At 33.6% G+C, this 12869-nt stretch overlaps 1 protein-coding gene and 1 long non-coding RNA gene across 3 annotated transcripts; both read left to right on the top strand.

Annotated features, from left to right (window-relative positions):
• Positions 1 to 2325: 2325 nt before the first annotated feature.
• On the top strand, positions 2326 to 4663 carry LOC111366168 (serine/threonine-protein kinase RIPK-like). Of its 2 annotated transcripts, XM_022986862.1 has the most exons (6): positions 2327 to 2799; positions 2905 to 3026; positions 3109 to 3244; positions 3332 to 3468; positions 3553 to 3676; positions 3904 to 4663. In XM_022986862.1, the coding sequence occupies exons 1-6, from the start codon at positions 2646 to 2648 to the stop codon at positions 4497 to 4499; spliced, it is 1269 nt and encodes a 422-aa protein (XP_022842630.1). In that variant the 5' UTR covers positions 2327 to 2645; the 3' UTR covers positions 4500 to 4663. The 2 variants fall into 2 exon arrangements, with proteins under 2 accessions (XP_022842629.1, XP_022842630.1); XM_022986861.1 differs by having other exon boundaries at positions 2326 to 3026.
• Positions 4664 to 5627: 964 nt separating this feature from the next.
• On the top strand, positions 5628 to 8123 carry LOC111366167. The gene is made up of 2 exons (XR_002697584.1): positions 5628 to 7213; positions 7661 to 8123. It is a non-coding gene; the product is annotated as an uncharacterized LOC111366167 (long non-coding RNA).
• The last annotated feature ends 4746 nt before the right edge of the window (positions 8124 to 12869 follow it).

Genomic DNA, 12869 nt, shown 5'->3' with positions numbered 1-12869 from the left:
ATTCCTTCGAAAGCAGTGGTGGACGCAGACATTTTAAATTAGCGGGGTGCAATTAAACTTGCAAAAAATACAGATTTACTTTTATACAAATACCACTATGTTTGTCATCCTTTTTATCTTTATCATCATTTTCATCACTTTTATCTTGAATATTCCTTTCATTAACATTGTGATCATTAAAAAAAAAAAAAAGCATATTTACTTTGAAATTATTTTTCCACCATTATTAATTTAAGTGAAAAATACAAAAATAACAGCAATTCTAAATGTTAAATTATCAAATGCATTCCAGTTCAAACAAAGACAAAAAATCAAAACAAGAATCTATTACCATAAAATCGTTAAAACGAGATAGAAATTGGATCCCTAATTTCATTTCATAAGAAAATACAAAGAAATCATAAAAAAGAAATAATTTCCCGAAAATTGAGGCATATAACTTTTGATAAATGAATCTCTAAAAAATTAAAACTTCATTCAAAATTTTCAAAATTTCTGGGCTGGAGATCTTTTGCTTCAAATCTGATTTCCATTAAAAAAAATTAAAAAAATAAAATTGGTGGGTCAAGTGACCCACCAAGACCCACTGTGGGTTCGCCAGTTTTTGAAAGGCACCTTGAAAGACTTGGCATACCCTATACTCAGCCCTGCTTGGAATGGATTAAAAAATTCAAATTTTAATCTAAATCTAAATCAACAATTAAGTTTAATCATATATTTCATAAAATCCACAATTTTTTAACCATATATTTCATAAATTGTTATCAAAATCTACTAAAAATTTATTTTTAATCACTACCAAACTGGTGCTCAGTAATTAGTTTCATGTGTATTTTATTTCTCCATATACATAGTAGTTTGCCAATTTTCTCTTGCCACAAGCCAAACTTAGTCAACTGTTGATGTATTAACATTAGTGGGTTGGTTAAAAGCTAAAAAACTTTCTAACGATGTCTTGTATTCTCCATCTCTTACATTTGACTTCAAATTTATCACAACTTTCATCTTCCTATATTTGAAAAGTATATTAATGCCTTTGAGAGGAAAAATCGTTTGAATGATAAAATTTATTAAAAGTTTTGTTAAGAGAATAAGAAATATTCAAAGACATTCCAATTTTGAAATTAGGCTAAAAATTATGCCACCACATTCTTTCGTGGCAAGTTGGGAGTAATTAATTTAACAAGATTAATGAAGAGAGACATATGAGATGATTGTCCTAAAAATAAATAGAGAGAGAGAGAAAGAGAGAGAGAGAGAGAGAGAGAATACATTTTGATTTAAGTAGACAAATATATGGTCCATAGGACTTTTGTTTTTGCTTCTTCTAGAAAAGATTTTGGAGAAAGCTGTCCTGAAATTCGAAAGCATCCTTTTAATCTTAAAACAAATTTCGAAAGTCTTACACATTTTCCACAATCTTGTCCATCATTCTTTCCATTAATTTAACTCTACTTTAATTTCTTTAAGGATTATATCGGGTTGATGATGGGAATTATTAAACATCATAAAATATGAAAATCAATGCTACCATATTTTTACACTGTTTAGATTTGGTCGATGATATTGTCATATATGTTGACTCAATTAGTGCGTTGTTAAAACTTATTGGCTACGTTGAATTTGAATACAAATGTTAATTCGTGGTTTCAAAGCCTATTTTGAAGAAATCTATGTTACAGTCTCCAGCCCACCTGCCAAGAAAATCTATTAAAGATTTTCCATTTTTTTAAGTTAATCTCAATAATCTACTGTGTTGAATCTTGTTAACATTGTACTTATGAAATTGAAAATAGACGTAATTCCCATCTAACTGTTTAACCTTTCAGATGAAACTAGTGTTAATCGTATCAGTTTTGGAAAAACTATCCTGCCACTGCCTATTTTTAAAGGTCGAATCGCCTTTATCTAAGCCAGCATGCCAAGGTAATCTTTAAATGTATTTTTCACTTTTAGTTTAATATTAATAAACGGATATTATTTGGTGGTTTAGTCAATCAAATTGAATCTTAATTTTTACCCACTAAAATTTATCAGCCAGAATTTACTTCTTTTTTTCATTGACTTCTATAGTTCTATATGTCAAACAATTTGTGCTAATACAGAACTCCACTCTTCTGCTAAAAAGTGGTAATTTTTTCTGCTTATTTTCAAACTATACCGTGAGAAGACTGTGAACTTTTAGCAAGACTGCAACCCACCTGGAAAATATTTTATTATATTAATCATTATTATTTTATCCCAAGGTCCAAAATCCAATAGCCGAAATTGCACAGAAACTAATTATGGCTTAAAGGTATAGAAACAAGTGGCTTTCTTAACAATGTCCCACAGAAACACGTTTTGAAGTCAAGAAATGGCCCCCGTCGTTTTGCTTTACAGTCCAACAATTTGGGAAAGTCCGAAGACTACAACCTTATCTTCCTCCAAATCTCGTAGATTTCTATGTTCAGCTGTTCACATACGGGAAATATAGGATTCTTTGTATCATTAGCCCTCAGAAATCAGAAATCTCGGCCGCCATCGTTTTTTTAATTTTCTTCAACTCCATATATTTTTTTCTTGTATATATATATGTATATATATATTTACATCTGCCATTTTTTATGTATTGAACATTTCTCATTAAGTTAACATAAAATATTATGGCTCCCTGGATGACATGGAAATTTTTCCTACTCAGTTGTTTCAAGGCCAAGAGTCTGCCTACAGAAACCAGGTGTAAAGTGTTGAAACAAGATTACGTCCAAAGGTTATCACTTGCTGATATAAGTGATCCCGGCTCGCCGCTTTCGGCAAGTGATCTCTCTAATTCTGTCATTGCATCAAATCTTCATATTTTCACTCTGGCAGAACTTAAAGAGATTACACATGACTTTTCATCAAGTAATTTTCTTGGTGAAGGTGGATTCGGGCCGGTGCACAAGGGATTTGTTGATGATAAGTGTAGGCCGGGAATGGAGACTCAGCCTGTTGCTGTTAAGTTACTTGATTTGGATGGCACACAGGGCCACAGGGAGTGGATGGTGAGAACTCAACAATCTTTCAATTTTCGTTTTTCCCTTTTCACTATTTTCTTCCATTATATAATTTTGTTTTATGTTTTAGACTGAAGTCGTCCTTCTCGGGCAACTAAGGCACCCCAATCTTGTGAAATTGATTGGGTATTGTTGTGAGGATGAGCACAGGCTTCTTGTTTATGAATACATGGCTAGAGGAAACCTTGAAAATCAATTATTCCGAAGTAAGTTTACCATCTTAATTTATAAATATAAGCCTCCATCTTAATGAAAATGAAAAAGTAAAAATATATAGACATTGACTAATGCAGGATATACTACTTCATTGCCATGGTTGACGAGGATAAAAATTGCGGTTGGTGCTGCAAAAGGCCTAGCATTTCTTCATGGGGAAGAGAAACCAGTGATATATAGGGATTTCAAGACTTCAAATATACTGCTAGACTCTGTAAATTCTCTACTTTAGTATTTTTTTTTTTTTTTAATACCTTCTCTTACCATTACTGAATCATAATCTCTGTTTATTTTCCAGGACTATACTGCTAAGCTTTCTGATTTTGGGCTAGCAAAGGATGGTCCGGAAGACAATGAAACTCATGTGTCAACGCGAGTCATGGGCACCCATGGCTATGCAGCACCTGAATATGTTATGACTGGTAAGATACTCAATCGTTGTTGTTTGATAACTTCGGAGACAAATTTCAATTTGAATAGCCCAAGTGTCACACAGCATCGATTTCTTATTACTATTTTGTATTTTTCGTAAAATCAAATCTCGAGGCTTCTCGCACAGTAAGTGGTATCAGGGCTCAACAATTGTCGACCAAGAAATTTCCTTACTGGATTTTTATGAAAATAAGACTCTAAAATTTGTTTCTTTCAGGTCACTTGACAACGATGAATGATGTTTACAGCTTTGGCGTGGTTCTCTTAGAATTACTCACTGGGAAACGGGCAATGGATAAGAACCGTCCTGCTAGAGAGCAGAATCTGGTGAAGTGGGCAAGACCTTTTCTGAAGGATCCTCATAAGCTAGACAGAATAATGGATCCAAGACTTGAATGTCAATATTCAATTGAAGGAGCCAAGAAAGTGGCTGCATTGGCTTTTCAATGCCTGAGCTATAACCCTAAATCCAGGCCAACAATGAATCAGGCTGTGAAAATCTTGGAGCCTGTCTTGGAATTGAATGATATCCCAGTTGGTTCCTTTGTGTATATTGCTCCCACAGAGGGTAAACTAGAAGAGGGTGATCCAAAGGAAGTACAACATGAACAAATTAATGAGGAAAAATTGCAAGGAAATGTGAATGAAATCAATCAAGAAGAGGAGGAAAGAAAGAAAGAGAGAGGGTACAATCAGCGACGAAAAGGTTACAGGCATATGCATAGACTAAGGTCTCGTGCCATCTATTCTGATACTGCTCTATATAAAACGACAAGGAATGAAATGAAATATCCCGTCTCTAGACGGTATTGAGCTGGAACAACCTGTTCCATTCTCATTATGAACACATGGCAGTGACACAATAGATAAAATGTCCACGAGATACTGAGTATAAACATGGAAAAGTTGTGATCAAATTTGTTTTAAATCTTCTATTCTTTGTTTGTTTTTTAGCTTGTCCCGATTTTCTTCTTACAGCATTCAAGTTTCTTTTACGTTCCCAGCTTACTAATACATGCAGACCAGATCCTGATCTTATAAAAGAAATTCAACGGTTGATTCTTACATAGCATCACTTCCCTATCGTACTTGGTTGTAACTATCACTTGGATTAAGAATTATCATTCTTAACTTCATGCCAAATAACTTGATCAAAAGACTGGATTGTTACTAGTGCACCAATTTGTTTTTGAATCTTCAAAGGCTTGAAGAAAATTTTTTAGTTTTTCACTTTGAAATTATCGATGAAGCATCACGCACTACAAGAAAAAATGCCTTTTGCAACATGTAAAAGACAACATTCATTAATTGCATGTTACTAAAAGGGGTTTATTGCAACGTTCAGCAAGTGTATGTTGCCATTGGTTGACAAAATTAAGATTTAACAATGTTTTTTTAATGAATGTAGCTAAAAAACCATTTTGCAACGTTCACAGACCGTTGTTGTTATTTTCTTTTTTGCAATGTGCAATGCGCGTTGCTGTAGTGTTTTTGCAACGTTTAATGAATGTTGCCACTGATTAGTTTAGCAATGTTCAACAAAAATTGTTATTAATCAGTTTTAGCAACGTTCATGTGAACGTTGTTGTTCATCAATTTTAGCAATGTTCATTGAATGTTGTCGTTAATCAGTTTTAGCAATGTTCATTGAACGTTGCCATTAGAGGTTTTAGCAACGTTTACATGAACATAGCCGTTATTAGTTTTTGGACGCTCAATGAACGTTGTTATTAATCAGTTTTAGCAACGTTTACGTGAATGTTATCGTTGATCGGTTTTAGCAACGTTCAATGAATGTTGCCATTAGAGGTTTTAACAACGTTCACTTGAACGTTGCCCTTAATTCCCCCAGACCACCCGATCGACCTACCCAACCCGGACCCAGACCCGGACCCGATTAGTTTGTTAAAAACTTAAATTTAGGCTCCAAAGTCCAAAACACAACCACGACCCTAATTTCTTCCCTCACTCTCGTCTCCGCCTCTCACTCGTCTCTCATCACTCCCTCTCTTACAATACTCTTTTTCCCTTTAATGGTAGTGAATGCTGCCGTCTCTGGGAGGCACCACCACAAGCATTTTGTGGTAATAATGTCTGCTGTCTTCAACGCTTTCTCATGCTCTCCCCCCATTCTCTGCCGCATAGCTGTGCTTCTCCGCCCTAACTACTGGCGGCACTATCGGTTCACCTCAACTTCTCTGATTACTTTCTCATCTAGCAACTATAAAACTCCAGCATCAGTGGTTCTCGCACGGGCTTGGCAATACTTATCTTCCATGGTCAAAGAAGATTAAGTAGCTTCTCGTAAGGACATAATAATAAATTCACAGTTGTACTTTAATAAATTGTTAGTTTATATGATAATTGGAAAAGCAAGATTGGCAATCGGATTTTATTTATTTTTATTAATTTACTATTTGTTGTAGCTGATGATTTACATTTCGAGGGGCAGCTCAAAACAGTGGAAATATTGAGAGCGAAGAACAAGCGAACAATCGTGTTTTGGTTTATCTATTTCTTTAAATTGACGAAAAATTTTAATTGTTTTCAAGATGATATTGATAATGAATTCTTGAGTCAATTGTGTTGTAACTTTTAAGTGTTGGGTGGATGAATTGAAATTATTGTGGAGATTCTCTGAAAGCAAAGAACCTAGAAAGGGGCTTTTTACCTTTGCACCTTGAAGGAGACTATGCAATAAAATATATCTTGCTGGCTGTTCTGGTTATGATATTTTGGGAATTTTTTACTGTGATTGTTTAGCTACCTGGTAGCTATACATTTAATTTTAGTAATACCTTTGAATTCCATGCTACCCTTGATACGTGGACTACCTTATAATGGGGATGAAGTTAGAAGAAATGGAGAGCTCCATGGATCTGATCAAGCAAGGTGCTAAAACTATAAGTTGGTAGTTGTTTATTTTTCTGGATTGTTAAGAATAACTACTGCCTTGTAAGCTTTTGGATGCTATAGTTTATTTATTTTATTTTTTAAAATTGTATTAGACTATAATATAAGAACAAGAAACAGTGAAAAAAAAAACACTTTCTTGCAGTTTCATATTCCCTGGTGATCATGCTCTAGCAATTTGTAAATATGGACTAACTTTATCTCCCTATGATTTGTATCTTATTTAGAGAGTCTTCGAGTCAAAATTTGTCGATAGGATGTCTATTGTGAAGGAACACGAGTCATACTTTTCATTCAACTATGTCATTCCGTGTCCACTCGAAACTGAAAGGATTCATTGCCATTCCCCCGTTCCCCCAATCCTGAAGCCTTTGAGTTGATGATGACAAGGAATTAACTTTCTAAATGTGTATGAAAATATGCTTGTGGTTACTGAATATTCCTAGAACCTACTGTTATAATTTAGTTGCTTTATCCGACAGATTGCTGCTAGCTATCATGCAATAGCTATAGCTCTTTCATTAATGGAAGCATATTCTCTCAATGTGCAACATGAACAAACTATATTACAAATTCTTCAAGATAAACTGGGAGCAAAGGATCTTCGTACTCAAGTAATTACAAAATTCTCTCTCATGGTTTACCTTTATTGGTTTACAGTAAATTTCTATAAACATCAAGCTACACTGTACTCTGGGTTTTCTGTTTTGAGCTATGTCTTGTCCATGTAGTGGAAGGAGAAGATAAAGAGTTTTCTTAAGGAAAGTATACCTTTTGATACCTTATTTGATACAAGAAAAAATAGGGAAAGGGAAAGAATGAGGCTTATATTACTAAAAGATGGTAGATAGTTATTTAACTAGTAACTCTTCTTCATGTCAAAGATATTTATGCTCACTAATATAATTTTCCTTTAGGCACTTCTATGCCCATTATTATGGGAAGTAGCATCTTCAAATACATAAATGTACTAGCTTTGATTCACAAATAGATGCATATCAATAGGTAATTAATTTTGAAGAATGTTATAAAAGGGTAACTGATATACCGTGTAATTGCAGGATGCTATTGCATGACTTGAATATTTTGAATCAAAAGCTTTGGAGCAGCAAGAAGCAGCACGTAATGGAACTCCAAAATCAGATGCATCCATTGCCAGCAAAGGTCACCTGAGGTATTGATTTAGCAAACGATATGGAGTTCATTGAACGTTATGAATCCATGTCGTAATGTGTATTAAAAGAAGAAGATTTAAAAGAAAAAGATTGCATTACGACGAAGCATCAAGTATCTTAAAGGTGGGAGGCTCTTTTCTGTATGAAAGATGCAGACCAAGAAAAAAGTAACGGGAAGGATTTTTGAGAGCTACCCAACCCAACGGTTTGAAAATAGCAAGTTGTAAATTATCTTCTTTTATACAATAATTTTCTTTTGTTTAAGAGGAGTGTAAAATGTTTATTTGATGGGGCAATATGCAAATAAAAAAATTTCTTCAATTTATTATAATGATGTGTTTTGTCTATTTGGTATGGATATAATAAAATTATATCAATTTTATGCAAGCCAAAAACTTCTTTTTTATTTTGTGGTTGATTTGGTTAATAGCTATACAAACAGGAAAAATGTGAAAAAAATAAAAATAAAAATTGTAAAGACCTATGGCAACATTCAAAGAACGTTGCAAATAACCATTTTGCAATGTTTAAATGCCAAAAAATAAAAAAAATAAAAAAAATTAGAAATGACCTATAGCAACGTTCTTTGAACGTTGCCGTATCCTTATTTTGCAACATTCAATGAACGTTGTCGTATCTTTATACTCTATAGCAACGTCAAGGTTTGCAACAGAAACGTGAATGTTGCCGTAGGTCTTTCGCAACGTTTTTTGCTCGTTGTGAAAACTTGTTTTTGGTGTAGTGACGTCCTCTACTATATCTTTTGTTCAATTAGAATAGGGACGAAAAAATTGATTTCAAAACTCAATTCCTATCTTGATTTCTTACATTACCTATAGGGAAAGTAATCATCAAATAATGAATTAATTCTTACCTAACAATTTGCAATAAAAGCAACAAGAGAAGTAGTATAAAATACTACTCCATCCATTTCATAAAGGTAGGAGGAAATGGTGGCAGATAACCAACAAAAACATACAATTTTCAAAATGGCCGTTGACCGCTGTTTTAAAAAAAAATCATAAAATTGTAAAAACCTTAAAAACATTGAAAACCCAAATTGACCCTGATATTTTCACTCTGAAACCAACGTCTGGAGAAAGAAGAGGAAGGAAAATAAGGAAACCGACGAGTTTTCCTTGGAAGGAGATCGACCGGCCACCATTAGAAACGAAGAAAGTAAGTTTTACATAATTTTCCCCCATTAATCTATGTTAAAGGTTTATTTTGTTGAAAATGGTGGTAGAAATCTTTGTAGAATATGTAAAAATAGTAAAAACTAAATTTTTTCAAAGTTTGGGTACCGGAGATCGCCGAAAATGGCGATCTCCGACACAGGGGGCAAGACGGTTGTGTCGTCTATTTATACTGTTATTTGTTTTGTCTTTAAATAATTATTTAATTATTATTTAAATGATAAATAATTATTTAATTATTATTTAAATGATAAAAGAAAAATATAAATAATGAATAAATGTTAATAATCAAAATGCGCAAGTAAAATTTAATTATAGATTAATTGAAAGAAATTTAACCTTTTAAATAAATAATTAAATATTTACGTTTACTTGTTCAATAAATAATTTAAATAATCAAATAATTAAATTAAATAATTTAAATGAACAATTGAAATGAAAAACCATTGGAATAAATAATTAATTTTTCACAAAAATAAATAATGGACATGTAAATAATAATTAAATGATTATTTAAATGATAAATAAATAAATGTTATTAATCAAAATACGCAATTAAAATTTAATTGATAGAAATTTCTAACATTTGAATTAAATAATTACGTTTGCTTGTTCAATAAATAATTTAAATAATCTTTCCATATAATTAATTAAATCAAATAATTTAAATGAACAATTGAAACAAATAATGAAAAACAATTGGAATAAATAATTAACTGAAATGCACAAAAATAAATAATGAACATTTAAATAATAATTACATGATTATTTAAATTATAAATGAATAAATGTTAATATTGAAAATATTAATTAAAGTTTAATTGAAATAAATTTCTAACATTTGAAATGAATAATTAAATATTTACCTTCGCTTGTTTAATAAATAATTTAAATAATCGATTCATATAAGTAATTAAATTAAATAATTTAAATGAACAATTGAAACAAATAAATGAAAAGCAATTGGAATAAATAATTAACTGAAACACACAAAAATAAATAATTAAATAATGAACGTTTAAATAATAATTAAATGATTATTTAAATGATAAATGTATAAATTTTAATAATCAAAATATTAATTAATGTTTAATTGAAATAAATTTCTAACATTTGAAATAAATAATGAAATATTTGCATTTGCTCTTATTCAATAAATAATGTAAATAATCGATCAGTATAAGTAATTAAATCAAATAATTTAAACGAACAATTGAAATAATTAAATGAAAAATAATTGGATAAAAATAATCAAAGTAAGTAATTAAAATGTAGATAAACAATTGAAATAAATATCTAACATTTAAAATAAATAATTAAATATTCGCTTAATAATTAAAATAAATATTGAATAAACAATTAAAGAAAAATATTACAAATAATTACATATTTACGATTATATGTTCAATAAATAATTTAAAGAAAATAATTAAGTAAACAATTATAATAAATAATTAAAATTAAGCATTCAATAAACAATAAAATAAATGTGAAATAAACAAATAAACAATCGAAATAAATAATTTAGATAAACAATTGAAATAAATAATGAACATTTAAATAAAAATAAACAAATTAAATAAGTAAGAAATATAAATTTTTAAAATAATTTATTTAAATATGTAATTAAATATAAATAATCAAATTTAATTAAATAAAGAATTGAAATAAATTTCTAACATAGGTTAAAATAAGTTGTGAAATAAATAATTTTATAAAAATTAGTTTTTCCTTTTTTTATAAGTTGTTGTGTAATTTTTAATTCATTTTCTTTATTATCTATTATTTCGTGCGTATATTACTTACAGTTCGGTTAGTTGAATTTTGTGACTTTATGTTTCAAATGTTCTAACATTTGAAATTTTGCAAGATGGATTACGATTTGGACGCAGCTTTGAGACAGGTTCCTGACAAAGTTACGTCGAACTGTAACTTTGACAGCTTCACAGCAGTGTTGGATTCACTGGACAAGGAGCACACAGAGATATTTCGTTAATCCTGTCTATGGCCCCTGTATTCACTGCGATCTGTACAGTTCTCTGAACAGTTGATCGATTCATTACTGTGTCAGCTGCTTAAGCCAGTTGACGGAGATGCCCTCTACTTTGATCTTGGGGGCAAAGTTGCTACATTTTCTATATTCGAGTTTGCCCTCATCACTGGATTGAGATGTACGGGCGAAGAGGCAGCGAGGGCCAGTATTTCGACAGACAAGAGGCTGCTGAATGATTATTTTAGTGGGCACACGACAGTGACACTGGTGCGGTTAGGAGATGCATTCAGGGGATGCGACCAGATGTCCGATAAATTGAGGTTGGGAATGGTGTTTATACTAGAGAGCGTATTGAGGTGTCATCACAGAATGACGTCGATTGACGTTTTTCATTTGCAAGTTGTTGATGACATCGATACGTTCAACAACTATCCATGGGGGGAGAGATGCTTTTTCGATACTTTACACGTTTTCAGGAGAGGGCATTTGATGCCTAGGACAGATAGGTCGAAGCGTAAGTACGATATATATGGCAGGGCCTAGGACAGATAGGTCGAAGCGTAAGTACGATATATATGGCCTGCCGTTAGTTTTGCAGGTAAATGTTTAACGTAACGCGTTATCCATTTTTTTATTAAATTGTACATATAATAATCGTAATTGTTGCAGATGTGGGTCTACGAGACTGTTCCCATCCTGACTGGTCGGTATGCGAGGAGAGGGGATACATGCATCCCTCGGATGCACCGCTGGCGAGCACAAGACAAGCCCCTTGCAAAACAGCTATCAGTTATCTTAGACGATCCTGAGGTACGTATTATATATTTGCGCTTTCTGTTGTATGTCATTTTCGAAACTGGATACGTGGTCAGTAATTCAATGAAATGTCAATATGTCAGTTTGAAGTCCTCACTGAGCTGACACCATCAATCGAGGAGGAGGATCAGATTTATATCCGTGAGTTCTTGACAGATCGTGCTGTTCGAGAGAGCCCTGAGTCCATCGTCGATCGGGACACGGTATGTTAATTGAATATAATATGTTGATTATCATTATAATTTTTTAATGAAGTTATTGATTTGTAATGTTTCTTTTTTCAGAAGCGCCATCGACTATCACCTCCGCCGAGGATGTCACATTCCCCGAGGATGTTGCCTCTGCCGAGGGTGTCCCCTCCCTACATGAAATCACCTTCGTCGAGAGTGTCACCTCTCTGCACGAGATCACCATCTCCTGTGTCCGGACACCTCCCATGTGGATCAGCTGCACGTAGTCAGAGTGCTTCTATCGATGATATGTTCCGACTTATGATGGAGATCAGAGGCGACGTAGTTGGCTTACGAGGCGAAGTAACTGACTTACGACGTGATGTCGGGATGGTACAGGTCGGTTTAGCAGACCTTTATGCTGAGGTCGCAGTGATATGAGGCGACATAGTAGGCTTGCGTGGGACTGATGAGTAATGATGGAGGGGGTGGAGGGACAGGCGGCTATCAGGACGGAGGGGGTGACAGAGGGATAGGTGGAGGGGATGACGGAGGTATAGGAGGCTATCGGGACGGAGGGGTCGGTGGTTATCAGAGTCGAGGAGGTCAGACGGGGTATGTTGACTCGTTGTGGGTATCGGATGATGCATTAACTTCATATCTCAATGGCCCGATAGATATGGAGATGGAGATGGAGGATCCGGCCCCGATGGAGACGAGGGGGGTACCCGAGGCGACGGTCGGGAGGGTGCCGGAGGTGGAGATCGTCAGGGTGTCTGAGGAGGAGGGGGTCGGGAGGGTGCCAGAGGAGGAGGTCGTGAGGATATCGGAGGAGGAGAGGGTGCCGTCGAAGGAGGGGGTACCCGAGACGGAGGTCGGGAGGGTACCGTCGGAGGAGGGGGTACCCGAGGTAGCGATCG

The sequence above is a fragment of the Olea europaea genome, chromosome 17 (genome assembly GCF_002742605.1).
Source record: "Olea europaea var. sylvestris chromosome 17, O_europaea_v1, whole genome shotgun sequence".
Classification (NCBI taxonomy): domain Eukaryota; kingdom Viridiplantae; phylum Streptophyta; class Magnoliopsida; order Lamiales; family Oleaceae; genus Olea; species Olea europaea.
The sequence above is the reverse complement of the archived record's forward strand: the minus strand, read 5'-3'. Positions and strand labels throughout refer to the sequence as shown.

What these genes read in the sequence shown, in the direction of transcription:
- LOC111366168 (XM_022986861.1), top strand. Translation starts at nt 2,646, where the DNA reads ATGGCTCCCTGGATGACATGGAAATTTTTCCTACTCAGTTGTTTCAAG. An exon ending in AGGGCCACAGGGAGTGGATG is followed by an intron (nt 3,027 to 3,108) that starts GTGAGAACTCAA and finishes TTTATGTTTTAG; the next exon opens with ACTGAAGTCGTCCTTCTCGG. An exon ending in ACCTGAATATGTTATGACTG is followed by an intron (nt 3,677 to 3,903) that starts GTAAGATACTCA and finishes TGTTTCTTTCAG; the next exon opens with GTCACTTGACAACGATGAAT.